Raw genomic sequence first — 21,674 nt, forward strand, 5'->3', positions numbered from 1 at the left:
AGAGATGTCGGCCCGGGAGCCGGCCAGCTGGCCCGTCCCGGGACAAACTATGCGTTGTGTGAAAAAATACTTCCTTTTATCTGTTTTGAATCTCTCACCCTCCAGCTTCAGCAGATAACCTCGCGTTCTAGTATTATGGGAGCGGGGGGAAAACTTCTCCCTATCCACTCTCTCCAAACCATGCATCATTTTATAGACCTCTATCATGTCTCCCCCTAGTTGCCTTCTTTCCAAGCTAAACAGCCCTAAGCGTCTTAATAAAAGACCAGAGTCCACCTTCCAAAGCAGCCATTTTCTCCAGGTGAACTGGAGGTTGGCAACCCTACAACAGCACAGGTCAAGAGGTTTACCAACCAAAGATGAAGGCCTGGAGTTCTCTCGGAATTACAACTGATCTCCAGACTACAGAGATCAATTCCCTTGGAGAAAATGGCCTCTTCAGAGGGCAGACTAGGAAACTAGGAAAAACAGAAGTGCTAGAGTGACATCACATCCCCACTGAGCTTCCTCCCAAAACTCTATACTGTCCAGGTACCACCCCTCAAATTTCCAGAAATTACCTAAAACAGAGTTGGCAACCTTATGGGGAAAGTGCTCCAGCCTTCATTCCTGCCATTTTCCCAACTTGAAATATCTGCGGGGAGCCCATCTTTTCCCCATTCCAGGAAATTTACATGCAGCCATCAGTATGCATAAATTTCCACATTTAGGCAAACAGCTGTAACCTGGGACATAAGGTTGGAGGAGGCTTATGCATCCTCTCCTGGCCTATGGGCTCAAGTACCAATCCAAATTAGGCTCATGTTAGGATTGCCAGGTCCCTCTTCACCACCAGTGGGAGGTTTTTGGAGTGGCGCCTGAGGAGGGCAGGGTTTGGGGAGGGGAGCGACTTCAATGTCATAGAGTCCAATTGCCAAAGCGGCCATTTTCTCCAGGTGAACTGATCTCTATTGGCTAGAGATCAGTTGTAATAGCAGGACATTTCCAGCTAGTACCTGGAGGTTGGCAACCCTAGCTCATGTGCATCTGGAAGGCATGGAAATCAAGAACATGAGGGGCTATGGCTCAGTGGTTGAGCATCTGCTTTGCATGCAGAAGGTCCCAGGTTCAATCCCTGGCATTCCAGTTGAAAGGCCCAGGTAGTAGGTGGTGTGATATACCTCTGCCTGAGATCTTGGAGAGCTGCTGCCAGCCAGTGTGGTGTAATGGTTAAGAGCAGTGGACTCTAATCTGGAAAACTGGGTTTGATTCCCCACTCCTCCATATAAGCGGCAGACTCTAATCTGGTGAACTGGGTTGGTTTCCCCACTCCTCCACATGAAGCCTGCTGGGTGACCTTGGGGCGAGTCACAATTCTCTTAGCTCTCTCAGCCTCACCAACCTCACAAGGTGTCTGTTGTGCAGAGAAGAAGGGATGGCGATTGTAAACTGGTTTGATTCTTCTTCTTCTTTTTTAAAGGTACTGAAAGTCAGCATATAAAAACCAAGTCTTCTTCTTCTTCTTCTCTCAGTAGACAATGGACCGATGGTCTGATTCAGTATAAGGCAGTTTCATGTGCTATGCCATGACTACTGAGTGTCCATATATCCTTGTACCTCCTAGATTTTTAACAAAAATCCATGAACAAGAAAAGCTGCCTTTTCATATGAAAAGAATCTGAGATTCTCAGGATTTTGTGGGAGTTCCCCAATTCCAACTCACTAACGATATTCTATCATTTGCAGCTCAGCTGCGGCCATGCAGTGTTTCGGGTCTCCTGCCGTCTGAGTGGGTCTAAATTGCATTCATTAGAGTCTGTTTGCCGGGGCTGGGGCCAGCTTAGAGCATCTTCCCCAGGACATAATGTTCATTAACAGAGCCACAAAGGAGGCACAGCACCGATTCAGAAATTAAATTTATTTCAAGCAACATATAATTCTCTCGAGCAACATGTGGCACACCCTCACTTCTCTGAGGGGCTGAGGAAAAGGAAGTCCTCCAAAACATTTGAATTATCACAAGCCTAAATGTCCAGGCATTGATATGCAGCTATAGGGAAGGGCACAAAATGAAATAATTGGGCTGTCACCTAATTAAAAGACCTCAGATTAATTACATGATTGTAGTAGGTTATACCTGCATATTAATGCTCCCTCCAAGGAGCTAAGGGCAGTACACACCGCTCTCCCCACCCCTGCCCCAGTTTATCCTCACAACATTTATTTATGATGCCTCTCCAGAGACCTACTCAAGGCATCTGATAACTAATAAAACAAAACCATTAAAGCAAAACCATTAATAAAAACAACACAGGCCAATGTGATTAAACCAAGCCAGGACCTAGCAACAGCATAAAATACACACTTAGCAGCCTAAAATCATGTAGGATAAAAGGATCCCTGGGCCAGAAACAGACCATACAAAGTTTGAAAGATAAAACCCCTTAGCCTGGCGCCTAAAAGAAAGTAAGGTGCCAAGTGAGCCTCACAGGGGACGAAATTCCAAAGTTGAGGTGCCACCACTGGAAAAGCCCTGCCTCTGTTTGATTCCTTTGCAGTTCTCAGGCTGATCAAAAATGACTGGTCAAGGCCACCCAGTGAGTTTGATGACAGAGTGGGGATTGGACTCATGTCCCCTGGTTCAACACTCAAACCACTACACCATGCCGGCAGTAAGAAACCCTTGGTTTTGGATAATGGCCAGAGGCACCACTCAAAGAGGCTTCCCCTCTGATGTGAAAGAGAAGTGGGAGTGCTTCTGCAATTGTACCTGCTCTCCCCAGTTTTCATAAATGCTTCTAAATAGTTAACCTTTTGGGAAATTCTTGTTTCTGATTAATCAGAGAACTTTTTAATAGATCAGAAAGGCTTACAACTGATTCCTTTCACCAAAGGATTGTGTGTGTTTGTGTGTTAAGTGCTGTCAAGTTGCTTCTGACTCATGGCGACCCTATGAATCAATGTCCTCCAAAACGTCCTATCTTTGACAGCCTTGCTCAGGTCTTGCAAATTGAGGGCTGTGGCTTCCTTTATTGAGTCAATCCATCTCTTGTTGGGTCTTCCTCTTTTCCTGCTGCCTTCAACTTTTCCTAGCATGACTGTCTTTCCCAGTGACTCTGGTCTTCTCATTATGTGACCAAAATACGATAGCCTCAGTTTAGTCATTTTAGCTTCTAGGGCCAGTGGGGAAACAAATCCAGTTCACGAGATTAGCCTTCGCCGCTCATGTGGAGGAGTGGGGAATCAAACTCGGTTCTCTAGATCAGAGTCCCCCGCTCCAAACTACTGCTCTTAACCATTACACCACACTGGCTAAATTTCACGGCGAGCTGGGATTTGCACCTGGGTTTCTCACACTAGCCATTAGGCCAAACATCTGTGTTTTCCAGAGTTACCATTTTAAAAGCAGATTCAAACCACTGGGTACCCTCCCCCACACACTCCCCTGTTCTTGCTGTAACATCTAGGAACCCTCACTCACATGACACAGCGTTTCCTCGTCCCTTTTCTACATCATTGGTAGAGGTTTTTAAGCAGAGGCTAGATGGCCATTTGACAGCAATGCTGATTCTAGGAACTTGGGGGTTTAACGCATGGCCAATTTGTCTCGCTTTTGTGCCTTAAAAGTAGAGAATTCCCGTGGACTAAACGCATGACCGTCTGAGGGCAGCGCATCGGACCCACCTTAGGCACGATTTAAGCAAAAAACAAAACAAAAAAAAAACCCCGGGTTAAGCAGTCTTTGGTTTCTAGCTATCTTTTCGGTGCTAAACCACTACTTTTTTTTTAATTTCACTACATTACCGCAACGCCGGCGTGCGTGTAATCACACGACTAGCCCGCTACTAACCTCCTTTTGTTCAAGTTCCCAGCCCCGACAAACAGCTGAGCTGCGGGTGAGCAAGGGCGGGGCAGGTGCGAGCCGCACTGCTGGCTAGGAAGGGAAGTGACGTGACGGGGAAGGAGAGCTCCTTTTATGGACTTCTGGGGGGAGGGCAGAGGGTGGAAGGGGCGGAGCGTCTCTGGTCTGAAGAGTAGCCAGGGAGGAAGCAGGCTGTGACCCAGGCTGGCTGAGCATAGAGCCACCCGGTAGCCTCCGAGGGAGAGGAAAGCTCAGACTCTCCCTCGGACTGGTCTGAGGCTGAAGAGGCGCCTCAAGCCCCGACCCTCTCCAGGCCAGACAGACGCCCCCCCGACCAGCCCAGTAGGGGGGGTGCTTCACACCATCACGATGGTATACCGGAACGCTGGTGTCCCAAGAAAAAAAAGGGGGGGGGAGAATCGGTCTTTGATTGGATAACCCCTCAGCCAATCCTTGGGCAATGACACGGCGATCACTCCACTACTATCCCACATTATATGGGTGGCTCAAACGCACGGGGAGCCTCCAGCAGCTACTTGCTTCGGACTTATAGTGGGATGGACTAGCGTCATGCGTTTGACTATCCTGTCTCGGAATAAAATATTGTGAGATAAGGGAGGAGCGAACCAAGAACATTCTGCCCATGCGTTAATCCCCTTAGGCAGCTCCTGAGTGGGAGGACAGGAAGGGATGAGTCAGTGCTAGGGATGTGCACCATTCCCCCCGGTATTTTTCAGGTTCGGGTTTTTAAACCCAGAAATTTTCTGAAGTCTGAAAAATCCGAATATAAATTATTCGGCTTTTCTGAATAATTGAAATTTTTCAAGTAGAATAAACCTGAAAAATTCACAGGATCCCCTGCTGTCTCTGATCTCACAGGCGATTGCCCCTTTGGGATCAGGAAGGAATTTTTCTCCAGGCCAGAAAGGCCCAGTGATCCTGAAGGTTTTTTGTCTTCCTCTGGGGCATTGGAGTAGCTGTAAATTTGGAGGAGTAGCTGTAAATTTCCTGCATTGTGCAGGGGCTTAGACTAGATGACCCTTGAGGTACCTTCCAGGTCTGTGTTTCTATGGAGAGACTCATCAGATTATGATACTGCATACATCAGCTGTTGCCACAGCAAGAGAGCCAGGGTGGTGTAGTGGTCAAGAGCGGTGGTTTGGAGCAGTGGAGTCTGATCTGGAGAACCGGGTTTGATTCCCCACTACTCCACATGAGTGGCGGAGGTAATCTGGTGAACTGGATTTGTTTCCCCACTCCTACACACAAAGCCAGCTGGGTGACCTTGGGCAAGTCACTCTCTCTCAGCCTCACTTACCTCACAGGGTGTCTGTTGTGGGGAGGGGAAGGGAAGGTGACTGTATGCTGGTTTGAGTCTCCGTTAAGTGGTAGAGAAAGTCGGCATATAAAAACCAACTCTACTTCTTCTCTCCTAGGTAATAACAGTGCATCCTAACCAAAGTTACATCCGTACAAGGCCACTTATTTCAATGGACTGAGAAGGGTCTAACTCTGGTTAGGATGGTGCCTGGGAGACAGAATAAAATCAAAATAATAGAATAAATTAGGTTTACTTTTGAAGAATTCCTCAAGCACTTTTCTGACTCCTTTTCTGCAACGTTTAGGAATTATTCCAACCAGTTCCAGAGAATGGACGCACGGAAGGGACAAACATTTCTCCCCTCCATGGCCATTTCCATTGGTGAAAACAGTGCAGGAGGGAAGCCTGACCCCCCCCCCCCTTAGCCAAATGGAGCAACGGAATACGTTGAAGGTGAGTTCCCCTGATCATAAAAGTCAGGTGAAGCACCCGTGACCCGAATGCTGTCACACCTATTGTGTATTTTGGCCCTCGTATGGAGGATAGCCTAGCCTGTTGATAATAAAGTTGTTAATTAACCAGGAAGGGGATAAAAAGCCCTGTCCCTTAAACAGAGGTTTACTGAGTGGGGACAGGCAATTGAAGGTTTTCATGAAGTTAAACAACATTGGCTGATAATTGCTTGCGCACCAAACTGGATATTAAAAGAAAGCTAAGGGGGCCAGTTTAAAAGCTGGCAGTCCTAGATAAGTGTATTGACTTTTGACTGGGAGGGGGGCACCTGGGGTGGGAAGGAAGCTCACGCTGCGGCCTTGGACAAGTCGCTCGCACGTATTTTGTATGAGCTAGTCTAATTCACAACTCCCTCCCACCTCTCTTTTTAGAACAATGAACTGAAACGACAGTTTTCAACAGAAAGCACCTCCAACATTAACTCTGCCTCGCCGTGCCTTCCACGCTCCCTCTCCCGTTCTCAGTCTTTTCTGCCTTTCTACACTCTCGCCCCCCTTACCTCCCTCTCAGGCATTGTGAGAATAAATGGAGGTAACCCCCCACGAGACGTGCTGTCCCCGCGCTTCTTGGAGGAAGGGCAGGGTACAAAAATGGGGATAAATAAATAGGTTCAGGAAACCATCCGCAGCCGTTTTCAGAAAGGAGGAAACGCAAAAGAATACCGCATCCAGGAGAAAGTAATTAGGCAGGGCGTAATTACGAAGTTGGCCAGGAGACTGCGTAATACCCCCTTTTCCTCAAGAGGAAATAGAGAAAGATTTTCTTTCTTTTCCTTCTGAAAGAAAGCACTTTCCAAAACCAGAAGCACCAAGCTGGGACATTGATGCTGCACTGAACGATCCCCAGACGTTAATAATCGAGAGGCTTGAATGCTTCTGTGTGACCTACGCAGACACTGGATGCTGCCTGGGAACATTTCAGCCATCCCGCCTGCTGATTTGCTCCAGCTGTAGCTGCTTATTTATGTTTACTCCGAAAGGCATAATTACAGCTCTTCAGGGCACTTCATTGATCTTTGGATGCGACATCCAAGTTCGTCTGGACCAAGATGTTCTGCAAATGATCCTGCCAGAGCTCATTCTGGCAAGAAAGCCCAGGCCAGAAGGACAGAAAAAGAACGGAAAGTCCACTCTGGAAAGTTAATAGTCCAAAAGTTGACCATGTGGTACTACATAGTTAACAAGCAGGAATGTAAAGCGACAGGATGCGGAGAAGGGACTGGAAATCTTTTTCGCAGAAGTGCAACAGCAAAATGTGACACCAGCTCCATTTAGGGTTGCCAGGACCAGCCAGGAAACCAGTGGAACACGGGGAGGGGGGATATAGGGGGTGGACATTGGCAATGGCATGATATCACTTCCAGAGCAAACCTGGAAATGACATCATGGCTCTCGAGGAATCACCAGGTATTCTATGGTAAAACCATTGAGTTTCCAGAAACTCCTAGAGAAGTGGGATGTCATACCATTGACCCGACAGCCATTCAATCCCCCCCCCCCACTACTGCTGAAAGCAAGAGTGGGAAAAAGGAGATAGAGGTGGGAAATTCCCCACCCCCACTGGGATCCTGGCAACCCTAGATTCATTCAATGCCCATTCAAGTCTACAGAACATTCTCAGCAGGATACAGGGAAAGGTTGCCAACTATTGAAGGCATTAAACTAGTAAGGAGTGGGCCCTACTCTTAGACAGATCTTACTGGTCTTACTGTAGGAGTAGGGACTTTGGGGTCAAGGAGAGGAGCTCAGTGGGCTCAAGGGAAGGAGCACATGTGCCTGGAAGCAGGGCTCAGGGGTCAAAGAGTAGAGGCATACATAAAATACTAATTAGGGATGCCAGCCTCCAGGTGGACCTGGGGATCCCCCGGAATTACAGCTCATTTCCTGGCTACAGATACCAGTTCCCCTGGAGAAAATGGGTGCTTTGGAGGATAGACTCTATGGCATTGTACCCCACTGAGGTCCCTGTCCTCCCCAGGCTACATCCCCAATTCTCCAGGAGTTTCCCATCCTGGATCTGGCAACCCTCCCCCACCCCTCACTGGTGGCAACCCTAATACTAATTCATCTAAGATGTACAGCTCTCAGTGTCTTCAGTCTCTGCCCTCTCCCTCCTCTCTCTTTTCCTCCATTTCTCAGGTTGAGGCAATATAAGGCGGGAAAGGGAAGCAGAAATTAGATCTCCCAATGGGTCTGAGTTAGCATTAATAAATCCTGAGAAACGGAAACTGTTAGTAGAAACTATTTGTGATACACTTGATGATGCAGAACTGAAAACTCCTATATTGAAATACGGGAAAGGGACCTGCTAATAGAAATATCTGAAAATCAACAGAATAGGCTGTACAAAGGTATTAAAAATTTCAGTGACTATTGCAATAAGGAACAATATTCCTAAACTCATGTATCGGTGGTATTTGACACCAGATAGGTTAAGTGGAAGATTTCCTTGGCCATTTTTGCATGATAATTAGCAGCGCGTTCCTGGCTGAATTGCCCCGCATTTTTTAAAAAAATTTTTTCACACTGAACCGTCATTCCAGAAGTGACTGTGAAGCTGGCGCATACCTGCTTCGCATTACAAAAGAGCCCATCTAACACGACCTTTGGTGTTTGCCACGAAGAATCTCCCTGAAGGAACCAGCAGGTTAGCTATGCATATGCTAATGGCTATGCAAACAGGAACAAAGGAGCAGGCAAGTGGGTGTGGAATTTCTCCTTTTGAGTCGGGACCGTGAAAAGGCATTTTTAAAGTCGCATTTTAAAAAAAGAGCTTTCAGCAAGTATCAAAACTGACCATGCAAAAATGGTGCTTCAGTATCAAATCAATGTTGGAGGTGCAAAAGATATCTGGGATCTTTTATGTGTATTTGGTGGCAATGACCAATATAAAAGCCTTTTGGAGTCAGGTATTTGCTTTGCTAAGAAAAATTCTTCATATGACATTAAAAGAAGATCCTGGCATAGCGCTCTTAAACATTATGCCAAAAGGTATTGCCATCAATAAGACTTAATTAGGGAATTTAATTAGGGAATTTATTTCCAGCTTCTAGAATGCCTCCTGCCTATGGATGGACACAAGAAAAAGCAGCTGACATTGATAAACTGTTAAGAAAAATACAGTATAAAACATTGATGGGAAAAATTCCTGCAAACAGAACATTTTGGGAAGGGGATAGGCAGTCACAATATATACATTTTTAAATATTTCATCCCCCTTCATTAACCACTGGAATCAAACTAAATCACAGGAATAATTAAAAATAGAAATACTGAATCTGGTTTGAATTAAACAATTTCTTTAAAATGTATGGTACATTATTTTCTGTAGCTTAGGGTTGCCAGGTCCCTCTTGGCCACCGGCGGGAGGTTTTTGGGGTGGAGCCTGAGGAGGGTGGGGTTTGGAGAGGGGAGGGACTTCAATGCCATAGAGTCCAATTGCCAAAGCTGCCATTTTCTCCAGGTGAACTGATCTCTATTGGCTGGAGATCAGTTGTAATAGCAGGAGATCTCCTGCTAGTACCTGGAGGTTGGCAACCCTACTGCCAGGTAGTAGCAGTAGATCTCCTGCTAATTCAACTGATCTCCAGCCGATAGAGATCAGATCGCCTGAGAAAAATGGCCACTTTGGCAATTGAACTCTATGGCATTGAAGTCCCTCCCCTCCCCAAACCCCTCCCTCCTCAGGCTCCACCCCAAAAACCTCCCGCCGGTGGCCAAGAGGGGAGTTTCCATGGATTGGATTCCCCCCGCCCGCCCCACCAAATGCACTCCATTCAAGAATGGGCTGTAAGATTCATATTGTTTGATTATTTTTTAATTGCCTTTTGGTTTTCGAAAGTGTTTCTAAACCTTGTTGCAATGGTCATGCCTTCAAGATTTTCTACATGATCCTGAGGATTAGACAATTCTTTGTTTCTAGAGAACCAGAAAATCAAAAACTGGGGGTGGGGGGTAGGAATCCTGAATTATTAGAGAGGCATCCACTGGGAAATTTGCAAAGTCTGGCGATTTGGGTCCAGGCTTCTAATATTGCCAAGGAAATCTCAATACGGGGACTAAGGAGAGGGTTGGGTGGAACGGAAGGCAGGATTTCTTGGGAATCTTACTCTTCCACATGCTCGAAACTTCTGACAGTATATCAGAACACGCCCGTGCAGCCACATGGCTCGTTGTCATAGAGACCAGAAGCTCTGCATCTTTTCAAACCTCCGACTGATGGTTTGCATTAAACTCCCATTTCCTCAGGGACAAATAAAAGAGGTTACAGTGCTGCCATCTATATACAAACATCTACAGTGAGGGGGGAAAGTATTTGATCCCCTGCTGAATTTTCCCGTTTGCCCTCTGACGAAGAAATGACCAGTCCATAATTTTAATGGTAGGTCTATTGTAGCTGTGAGAGACAGAATAACAACAGGAAAAAACCCAGAAACCCAGAAGACAAAAGTCAGAGATTGATGTGCATTATAATGAGTGAAGTAAGTATTTGATCCCTTTGCAAAAGATGACTTAGTACTTGGTGGCAAAACCCTTGTTGGCAATTACAGAGGTCAGACGTTTCTTGTAGGTGGCCACCAGGTTTGCACACATCTCAGGAGGTATTTTGTCCCACTCCTCTTTGCAGATCCTCTCCAAGTCAGTAAGATTTCGAGGCTGATGAGTAGCTACTCGAACCTCCAGCTCCCTCCACAGATTTTCGATGGGATTAAGGTCTGGAGACTGGCTAGGCCACTCCAGGACCTTAATGTGCTTCTTCTTGAGGCACTCCTTTGTTGCCTTGGCTGTGTGTTTTGGGTCATTGTCATGCTGGAATACCCATCCTCGACCCATTTTCAATGCCTTGGCTGAGGGAAGGAGATGCTCACCCAAGATTTGACGATACATGGTCCCGTCCATCGTCCCTTCGATGCGGTGAAGGTGTCCTGTCACCTTAGCAGAAAAACACCCCCAAAACATAATATGTCCCCCTCCATGTTTGACGGTGGGGATGGTGTTCTTGGGGTCATAGGCAGCATTCCTCCTCCTCCTCCAAACACGGCGAGTTGAGTTGATGCCAAAGAGATCGATTTTGCTCTCATCTGACACAACACTTTCACCCAGTTCTCCTCTGGGTCATTCAGATGTGTATTGGCAAACTGCAGATGGGCCTGTACATGTGCTGTCTTGAGCAAGGGGACCTTGCAGGCTCTGCAAGATCTCAGTCCTTCACAGCGTAGTGTGTTACCAACTGTTTTCATGGTGACTATGGTCCCAGCTGCCCTGAGATCATTGACAAGTTTCCCCCGTGTAGTTCTGGGCTGCTTCATCACCGTTCTCATGATCATTGCAACTCCACGAGATGAGATCTTGCATGGAGCCCCAGACCGAGGGAGGTTGACAGTTAGGGTTAGGGTTGTCACCTTCTCACCAAGCTGCTTGGCAATAGTCTTGTAGCCCAGTCCAGCTTTGTGCAGGTCTACAATCTTGTCCCTGACATCCTTGGACAGCTCTTTGGTCTTGGTCATGGTGGCTAGTTTGGAATCTGATGGATTGATTGCTTCTGTCGACAGCAGAACCCTAACCCTAACCCTAATCTGGCTGGTTGATAGGGGATCAAATACTTATTTCACTCATTATAATGCACACCAATCTCTGACTTTTGTCTTCTGGGTTTCTGGGGGTTTTCCTGTTGTTATTCTGTCTCTCACAGCTACAATAAACCTACCATTAAAATTATGGACTGGTCATTTCTTCGTCAGAGGGCAAACGGGCAAATTTAGCAGGGGATCAAATACTTTTTTCCTTCACTGTACAAGCAGCAACATCCTAATCTCATTCACTCGGGTCGTACCCACGCAAGAATTCACCCACTCAGCAGTCACATAAGCCGTCTCTGCAAGAAGAGCTGCTCTGATATTCTCCCCTCCTGATCAGCCAAGCCTTATGCTAGTAGTTCTGGTATTAGGGGGCAGAGACCAGTTTGGTGATGCAGAACAACCCAGAGGAAGTGCATGTGCAAAGTTCTAGGCTTACCCAGGATGCTAGAATCATAGAGTTGGAAGGGGCCATACAGCCCATCTAGTCCAACCCCCTGCTTAATGCAGGATCAGCCTAGGGCAAGCCTGACAAGTGCTTGTCCAGCCTCTGCTTAGACTGCCAGTGAGGGGAAACTCACCACCTCCCTAGGTAGCTGATTCCGCTGCCGAACAACTCTTACAGTAAAAAAATAAAATCCTAATATCCAGCCAGTACCTTTCCGCCTGCAATTTAAACCCATTACTGGGAGTATATGCAGGCAAGGTCTGCTTCCCTCTATCAGTCAATGTGTGGTAGACTGAACTCTACCCATTCATCCCCATGTAATTTGGGAAGAAAGGAGAGCAAGAGGAGCATTCGCTGTGTTTAAATGACAGTTCCTCATGAGAGAGCCAAGATATCCTATTCGTATCACCTTTGCTAACACCGGTGTGGGATTAGCACCCCAATCCACAGATTTCTGCAAACAGCAGCAGGCTGTATGAAACAACTGCATACAAGGATCTCTGAATGCTGTGCTGTGGAACAGATGGTTGATGCAGGATTGCGGGGAGGGGGGCGCAAGACACAGGAACTGGGCCCAGGTTCACGCTCTTTGATAAACACTACTGGATGCACCTTCTGACTGGAGAAGGCCCTACCACAAAGCAAGGTCAAACAGCTACCTCGGGAAGTGTTTTTTTAGAGGTGTGCAATGCGAAATTTCCGTGCAAAAAATATACATGAAAAATCACTGTTTCAGGTTGCTTCCGTGATTTGCTGGAATGGTTACACAAATCCAAGATTCTTAGGCATTACGAAAAACACCTCTCCTCTCAGGGGAGGGGCTATGGCTCAATTTGTAGAACATCTTCTTGGCATGCAGAAGGTCCCAGGTTCAATCCCTGGCATCTCCAGTTAAAGGGACTAGGCAAGTAGGTGATGTGAAAGACCTCTCTGCCTGAGACCCTGGAGAGCCACTGCTGGTCTGAGTAGACAATACTGACTTTGATGGAACAAGGGTCTGATTCAGTATAAGGCAGCTTCATGTGTTCATGTGTCCCCCCCCCAAAAAAAATATCTGTGTAGTTTTTCATCTTCAGGTGGTTATTATCAGTAGAAGTAATTGCATTGTTTTTCTTTGATTCTCTGAATATCCCAGGCAGTGGCCTGGGAAGGGCAGCTCCTGGCAGGTGCAAGCCAGGCGCAGAGCCCGGCAGAGCTGCAAGTCTGTTTAGCTCCTTCTCCTTCCTCCCTTTCCCCCTCCCATTTCACATCTCTGCAGGTCGAATGGCTTGGGGAACCTTGGTCTCTGGAGCCTGTAGAATTGGACACCTTGGTCCAATTTCCTTGAAACACTGGAAGGGGGTTTCTTTAAACAGCCAGCGTGGTGTAGTGGTTAAGAGCGGTGGTTTGGAGCGGCGGAGGCTAATCTGGTGAACTGGATTTGCTTCCCCACTCCTACACACGAAGCCAGCTGGGTGACCTTGGGCAAGTCATGTTCTCTCAGCCCCACCTACCTCACAGGGTGTCTGTTGTGGGGAGGGGAAGGGAAGGTGATTGCAAGCCGGTTTGAGTCTCCCTTAAGTGGTTGAGAAAGTCAGCATTTAAAAACCAACTCTTCTTCTTTAGGCAGAACTAGCCCCCCTGCAATTTTAGTGTCGGTTGAAAACCAGTCACTCCAGTCCCCCCCCCACAAGTCACCCCATAAGGAATAATGGAATCTGGATAATTCTGGGCTTCCAGAAGAACCTGAACCTGAATCCCAGAATGGTCCCAAGGGTACCCAAATACCATTGCATGCTGGCATTTATGCCATTCCCAAATCTGAATCCAAAAAATACCATTTTTTTCCAGGTGGCTTTATTTTTAGATGTGAAGAAATAAATTAGAGGTAGAAAGATGTAATTAATGGGACAAAATCCATTGGGGAGTTCTTCTGTGGAAGCTCCACTGAAGTGAAATGAATGGGCACTCTGTTATAGTCTTGCATACATTCTGTTTTTTTCAGTGAGGCCTGTGGAAAAGAACATCTTGAGGGATTGTTCTTCATGTTAATTGTGTATGCGCACGCACAGACAGGGTATGTGACAGAGCGTTACTTTGATTTTCTACTTCTAACAGCAAAACATATTGGGCCAGCCTCAATGACATGTTTAATTTAAGTGGCTTTCCCACTTATAACACCAACCTGGTTCAGAAACTAGTGGACAGGCGGAGAACAAAGGCTGAGAGTTCCTAACAAGTAGAGCTCTTCGGAATTTTGTACTTGGGATTCTGTTTGATGAAGAAAAAAACAGGTAATTGGCTCACCCAGAAAGCACTCCCAGGACAAGGTTGAGAACAAAGAATGATCCGATGATGATGAGGGGTATGAAGTACAGCCAGTTCCAGGTGGCTCCTAAGGCATCGTTGGTCTGAAACAAAACAAAAAATTAAGCAAAGAGTTACAATGCATTCAGCCGTGGTGTACCTACTCCAGTCCCAGCTTCCATACACCTGAGCTCTAGACAGCAGTGGTATTTCTGCTGTATGTCCATTAGCATTGTCCTGTGTTGACTAATTCCACTATTCCTTCCAGCAAATTTCTTGTTGTTCCCTCCTTGGCCATTTGCGCAGCGGACCTGAAACGGAACACCTTAGTAAAACCAGTCACACGCAAGAACCGAGGAGATGAGGTGAAGGAAGTTTTCATGCACAGGATTAAGGAGAGTATTGCTCAGTAGTGCTTTGAAATGCAAATTAAAAACTTGCATTGGCCAGACATCTCCGTACGTCTCCTTTGTTTCCCTCCCTCGTGAGCAACTCAGACATAAAATATACCAATCTGCCCAGCCCCTGGTTAAACCCAAACAAGAATCTTCCTTGATTCCTATAAAAACTATCACTGGAGAAAATCCCATCCCTTCCTCAGAACAAACATGGCGGACTACGACATAAGAGAGAGAGAAAGAAGGATGGGTGTGCTGTCTGACTATCTTCAGGTCCATCCCACTATAGCCATCAACTACTGCAGAACACCACTGCGAAGGCTTCTTCAGTCAGTTACACCATCCAGATTATATCTAGGAGGGCAAGGGATTCTAGTTTGCCCTGGTCCTAGGCTTAGGCTCAACCCCAGCCCATAACTTCCAGGAACAAAGAGGCAGTGGCTTTGACTGAGGCTGATAAGACCTAAATACCCTTGATAAGGAAATCCATCCCATTGAACTTATCAGGAACCATTTCATGCTCAATACAAGGAAATTCTAGTGGCACCTTAAAGATTCACAACATCTATTTCAACATGATCTTTCATGAATCACAACTCACTTAGGGTTGCCAGCTCGCGGTTAGGAAATACCTGGAGATTTCGGGGATGGAGCCTGAGGAGGGCAGGGTTTGGAGAGCGGAGGGACTTCAATGCCATAGAGTCCAATTGCCAAAGGAGCCATTTTCTCCAGGTGAACTGATCTCTGTTGCCTGGAGATCAGTTGTAATAGCGGGAGATCTCCAGCTACTACCTGGAGGTTGGCAACCCTAATGGTTCTGGAGAAGGAGCTGGGCTTAACTTAACAAGCACGCTGCCACGTTGCACGGTGCTTTGCCAAGAAGTCAGTTCCCCTGTACTAGCATTGGGTGGGCTGCCTGATGTTACCAATGGAATAATGGAATTCACTTCTTGATTGAGGCAACTCAGAAATGTAGCCAAATGTAGGATAGGTGCCTTGCAGACTATTTACGCTGCGGAAGCAGCTAAAATGGTCCTTGAAGGTTCACAAGTTGGGGAACTCTTAAGAATCTGGGGAATCTGACTGACCACACTAGGGTTGCCAAGTGCCCGGTGGTGGCGGGTAAAATCGCGCCAATCCACCGGGCTGCCTGCCGACCACCTGAGGGCCAGCGGGCAATGTGTGCATGCGTGCCCGTGCAACGCGCCCACGTCACTTCTGGTTTTACCCAGAAGTGACGCGGACACTCTGGCAACCTCTGCAGAAACTCAATGGAAACTATAGATTGATAGCAGAGATTGATAGAGAGTCCATGTCGCTTCCGAGTAAAGCCAGAAGTGATGTAGGTGCGTCGCGCCAGGCATGCTGGCGCATCGCACGCTGAAGAAAAGCTCCCGCCGATGGAGCTGCGGGCCCTGGTAAGCCTAGACCACACATAGCTTATTGCCAGACTTAAAAGAGGAAAGGGGAACGAACGAAGACAACTGAGTTCTGCCTCTCTTCCAAAGGGTGAGGGACAAGAGGAAAATGGAGAGGACGGAGAGGGAGTGAGACAGCGAAAGGTGCAGTGCATACAATATGGGTTATTTTCCACAAAGTCACATTGATTAGTAAATGCTCTATATTGGTAAGCATGCCCTAGAGAAAGAAACACAGACATTCCATCATGTCGACCTTTAATTTTTTTCTACTTGATCTTTAAATTAAACTGCCATTCAAAATATTTGCTAATAGTCCTAATTAATCCTCTCAGTACAATCTCTTTGGTTTCCCAGGAAACGCCCCAGTCTCTCAGCCAGTCATTTTACAACCTCTAGAAATGATCAGAAATATAAAATTTCCAAAAAATTTGAAGCCATAGGAAAAAATGCTCCCTCCCCCCAAAACAACCAGAAATTGGTAGAAACACTGAAATATGTGATATTAAGTCTAAACTTATTTTACAGATTTTACATAAACTTCAGTATTTATAACTTAGCACACATAAGTGTATTCATATTTATGAGTATAAATGCCTTGGTTTTCTACAAGCAAATTGGTTCCTATAACTAATACTTGAAAGAGAGAGAGAGAGAGATGCCAACTGCTGTATCTTGTGAAGAAAAAGAAGAGTTGGTTTTTATATGCCAACTTTCTCTCCCACTTAAGGAAGAATCAAACCGCCTTACAATCACCTTCCCTTCCCCTCCCCACAACAGACACCTTGTGAGGTAGGTGGGGCTGACAGAGCTCTAAGAGAGCTGTGATTAGCCCAAGGTCACCCAGCTGGCTTCTTGTGGAGGAGTGGAGAAACCAACCTGGTTCACGAGATTAGCGTCCGCTGCTCATGTGGAGGAGTGGGGAATCAAACCCGATTCTCCAGATCAGAGTCCACCACTCTAATCTGGAGACCCGGGTATTTAATATCTTAATATCTTAGCTTTTGCCATCTGAAAGGTAGCACGGAGTGAAAATTTAAAATGGGAAACAGATTTCATATCAAAGAAAAGAATGGGTGTTTAAGCAGAAGACGTCTCATATAGTCATAACAAGGCCAGCAGCGTATTTGGATATTGTATTAAACATCATAAGACTGAAAAAATTGAATTATTCAATAGAGTATTATCATCATACATATTATAGCATATTAAATGTGGAAAAATTAGTCACATTTAAACAGACAAATCCTTGTAATGATGCTACAATATGTCTATAGTGTACATATGAATTATCATTATCTAAGATTGTCTTACACAGCAATCTTCATATTACACATTCTGAGTGAGTAAAATGCTGCCTTAAAAAATCCACTCATTCCAAAACAGAAAATATTTCATAGAAGATCTTTGGGTACTCCCAAAAACATGAAGTTTGGGGGGCGGGGGGCTTATTTTGCCGAATGTTTGCATTTTTTTCTGTCTGTCAAGCTCAATGGTCTTTTGTCTTCGCAATCCAATTTTGCTTTAGCTTAGTGTAGCCCGGTACCTCCTGGCAACCGACAGGAGGTGGGGACTTAGGGCAGTCTTCCGATGTGACGTCATTTCTGGCGTGCACCGGAAATGACATCATTACCTCGCTGACGACTACAGGGACGCTCTGCTATTTAGGCAAAATTCTGTGGTCAAAACGGCTTCTACCATAGTTTTGCCCAAATGCCAAAGTGTCCCCACAGCAGAGAAATCAAATGAAATCCTGCATCTGTTTTTACTGTGGAAAATGTGGGGCACATACCCACGCCAGAGCCAGTTTTTAGGAAGGTCATCTGATAGGGTTGCCAACTCTGGGTTGGGAAATTCCACAAACACTATCTAAGGTCCAAAGGCATTTTTCCAACACAGGTTGGGAAATTCCTGGAAATCTGAGGGGGAGATCCTGGGGAGGGTGGGGAGTAGAGGGACCTCAGCCAGGTATAATGCCATAGAGTCCACCATCCAAAGCAGCCACGTTCTCCACAGTAACTGATCTCTGTAAACTGGAGATATAATTGTAATTCTGGGAGCTCTCCAGGCCCCATCTGTAGGTTGGAATTCAAAAGAAACAACTCGTGCTAATAAGTGACTGGTCAAAAAATAGAGAGGAAAAGCACTGATGGCTGCATCAAAAATATAATATGCTGCTACGCAGTATGCTGCAACACACAATTATAAGGACACAATGCAATTATCACAATGCAATAATCATATGTTCAACACAATACTATAAAGTCCCGAAATAGTGAGAAAAGTAGGAAAAAACAGCCTAGAAACCTAGGACTGCCACATAGTGTTTCTCAGTTCCTCTTGTAAAAGAAGACTTGATCCAGGTGCGGTGTTCGTCAGCCCGGCACAATTTCGAGTCACAATTTCTTCACCGGGAGCTGCCTTGCAGAATCCCAGACAATAAGGAATCTGATTAAATTAGATTTTTGATGCAGCCATTAGTGCTTTTCTTCTCTTTTTTTGACCCATCTGTAGGTTGGCAACCCTAGTGTCTGAAGAGCTGGGTCAAATCAAGACAACGACAGATAAAGTTCTAGGATTACTAGGTGAATTGAATACTAACCAGTCTGCAGCTCCAGACAGCATGCACCCAAGGTTTCTTGAAGAACTCAAATGCAAATCTGTTGACCTACCAACAATTATCTATTAGTCTATTTCTGGTGGGTCCAGGAATAGATTAAGGGCAAACAAACATAAAAAAACCCCAAAACCTTTGTCAGGCCAGCTCTGATGTTTATTGACTTTTCAGACACCAATATCCATAACTTGCCAGGATATAGTATTACTGGTTGAAGCAGCAGGACTGCAGCCACCTGGCAAACTTACCCCAAGCTTTTCTGAATAGTTTATAGAGACTCTGCCTCTACCCTTCCCATAATAATCCTCCTTTGTGATGACTGCCAGGGCTCCAATCCAAGGCAGACCTACATACCCACATATTAAAAGAGACACAATAATCTGGGATTCTAAAAACCCGTGCTTGACAATTTCAATATGTTTAATTGCTGAGGCTGCAGATATTTCTGCGATTAGGTTGGTCTGCTAAATTGCCACATCTGTAGGGCTGTCGGGTCCCTCTTCGCCACCGGCGGGAGGCTTTTGGGGGCGGAGCCTGAAGAGGGCGGGGTTTGGGGAGGGGAGGGGCTTCAATGCCATTGAGTCCAATTGCCAAAGCTGCCATTTTCTTCAGGGGAACTGATCTCTATCGGCTGGAGATCAGTTGTAAAAGCAGGAGATCTCCAGCTAGGCTTGCCAGGCCCCATAGATCCACCTACGGGAGCTTTCCAGGGCCATGGCTTACCTGGAAGCGAAGCAGACGCTCTAGAGATCTCGGCCAAAACTCTATGGTTTCCACAGAGTTTTATCCGAGATTGCCAGAGCGTCTGCGTCACTTTCGAGTTTACCTGAAAGTGACGCATATGCGTTTGCGTGTGCGCATGCACGCAGTGCCTGCCAACCATCAGCTGGCCAGCGGGCAGCCCGGTGGATCTGCGGGATTTTACCTGCCACCACCGGGCACTTGGCAACCCTATCTCCAGCTAGTACCTGGAGGTTGGCAACCCTACACATCTGAAGCCAATAAATGTGAGTAACTATATTACTATCCACTGTGATAGTTTATTTTACGTTGTAATGTTAAGGGCAACCCTACATATCTGAAGCCAATAAATGTGGGGGCAGGGCATGAAGTCATGGCATGTAGGCTGCTGCTAGCCTTTTCACCCTGGGCTACCGCATTCCATCCCCCCCCCCCCAGCCTGTGTGTTTGCAAACTCACACGTAGTACAATGTTGTCGCTGCTAATTGTGCGCCATGTGGTCCTCCCACAAAACTGCATTTTTTCCATCCAAGCTGAAATGCAGAGGAGTCAAAGAGAGGGGAAGAATGAAACCCGACTTGCCCAGGGACTCAGCAGCCATGGAGCAAGTGGCTGACAGCTTAAAAGGCTTCTGACAAGATTGTCCGGGACTCTAATAGGGTTGGTTATTCATTGCCTTTTAATAAGGCCCTGCCCCCTCTGCACCTCCATGGATGTTTCCCAGACCCCATTTATCCTTCTGGCAGGTAAAGCGGGCTGTGACGTTGGCTGGCACAGTGATGCAGCAGTACGTGACTGTCTGAGGGAGGCAACATCCATCTCCTTGGAGTGAAATATTCTGCATCTTCTTCCCCCACCCGATGCTTTCTTTAACGCTAATTAAGCCATCGTCTTTGTCTGACTCATTGGTACAGTGTTTTCAAAATGGTCCAGGGTAAGAGCTGAAGTTGAGCCTCTTAAAAGAAGCAGTCTCCATTATGGTCCCCGCAACTGCTAAACCAGTGAGAGCCAGTGTGGTGTAGTTGTTGAGAAGGGTGGACTCTAATCTGGAGAATGGGGTTTGATTCCCCGCTCCTCCACTTGAGCGGCAGAGTCTAATCTGGTGAACTGGGTTGGTTTCCCCGCTCCTCCACATGAAGCCTGTCTCTACGAACTCTCTCAGCCCCACCTATCTCACAAGGTGTCTGTTGTGCGGAGAAGAAGGGATGGCGATTGTAAGCTGCTTTAAGACTCCTTAAAGACAGAGAAAAGCAGGGTATACAAACCAATTCTTCTTCTTCCTTCCCAACAGTAACCTTCCATGCATCCAGATAACGTCTCATTCTGAGCAAAGTCTCTATCCAGGGTAGCCAAGAAAACAAAACCAACAGGTCCCTTTACATTCTCATTCTGCCATGGGATTAATTTGGGTGGCCTTGACGAAGTCACTTTTTATCTGAAACCTAACAAGAGCCAGCCTCCAGCTTCCTATAGCAGCTGTTGATGCTTCCAGGTGCCCAAACTCTTCTATGAAGCTTATTGGCTCACATTGGGCCTCTCAGTCCAACCACCTCCAAGGGTGGTTGTGAGGATGAAATGAGGACAAGAGAAGTATGCATGCCACCCTGAGCTGCTTAGGTGCAGGATAAAAATGTATGGCATTGAAGTCCCCCCTCCCCAAACCCCACCCTCCTCAGTCTCCACCCCAAAAAGCTCCCGCTGGTGGCGAAGAGGGACCTGGCAACCCTACTGGAGATATCCTGCTATTCCAGGAGATCAGTTGGGGGTGGATCGGCAGACAACCAAGATCAGTTCCCCTGGAGAAAATGGCTGCTTTGGCAACTGGACTCTATGGCATTGAAGTCCCTCCCCTTCCCAAACCCCGCCCTCCTCAGGCCCCAAAAAACCTCCAGCGGTGGCAAAGAGGGACCTGGAAACCCTATCTCATCCCAACCAGAGGCGGATCTACTGTGAAACTAATGAAGCTTAAGCTTCAGGGCCCCAAATCCTAGAGGGGCCCCCGAAGCAATTTTTCTTAAAATGAGTGAATTTCTCAACAAAATTGATCGAGTTTTTTTAGTGATAGAATCATAAGCCAATGGATTGAAGTACTTATTATTGACTTTAGAATATGCTCTAATACCCACTTCATATGGCCTCAAAATGTCCCTGTAATTGGTGAAATTTCAAAATTTTCTCAGGGGCTTGCAGCGCTTGAACTAGGGTTGCCAGGTGCCTGCTGGTGGCGGGCAACCCCCCCAGTAATGTGTCCCTCTGCCCGTTGACCAGCTGAGGGCTGGCGGGCAAATGTGCATGCGCATGCCGACACAGCACTTCTGGTTTTGTGGTGGTCTAAGGCTCCTTGCAAGGTGACACCGGAAGTGCTGCGTCAACGCACGCACACACACACACACACACACACACACACAATTAACACAGAAACCTCCCGTGAGTGTGGACCTGGCAACCTTAGCTTGAACCCCCAGCTGTAAGGGTTCACTGAGCTCGCCAGAATCTATTCATAACCTACATTGGGG

General features: G+C 46.6%; 1 protein-coding gene across 1 annotated transcript in view; it reads right to left on the bottom strand.

Annotated features, from left to right (window-relative positions):
• Positions 1–21,674, bottom strand: part of CACNA1E (calcium voltage-gated channel subunit alpha1 E) — a 430,764-nt gene that overhangs the window by 238,574 nt on the left and 170,516 nt on the right. Inside the window, exon 7 of the mRNA XM_056844152.1 lies at positions 13,985–14,088. Within this exon, the coding sequence (XP_056700130.1) occupies positions 13,985–14,088 (104 nt within the window). The remainder of the gene's footprint in view (positions 1–13,984; positions 14,089–21,674) is intronic.

This window comes from Euleptes europaea, chromosome 2 (assembly GCF_029931775.1).
Source record: "Euleptes europaea isolate rEulEur1 chromosome 2, rEulEur1.hap1, whole genome shotgun sequence".
NCBI classification, from domain to species: domain Eukaryota; kingdom Metazoa; phylum Chordata; class Lepidosauria; order Squamata; family Sphaerodactylidae; genus Euleptes; species Euleptes europaea.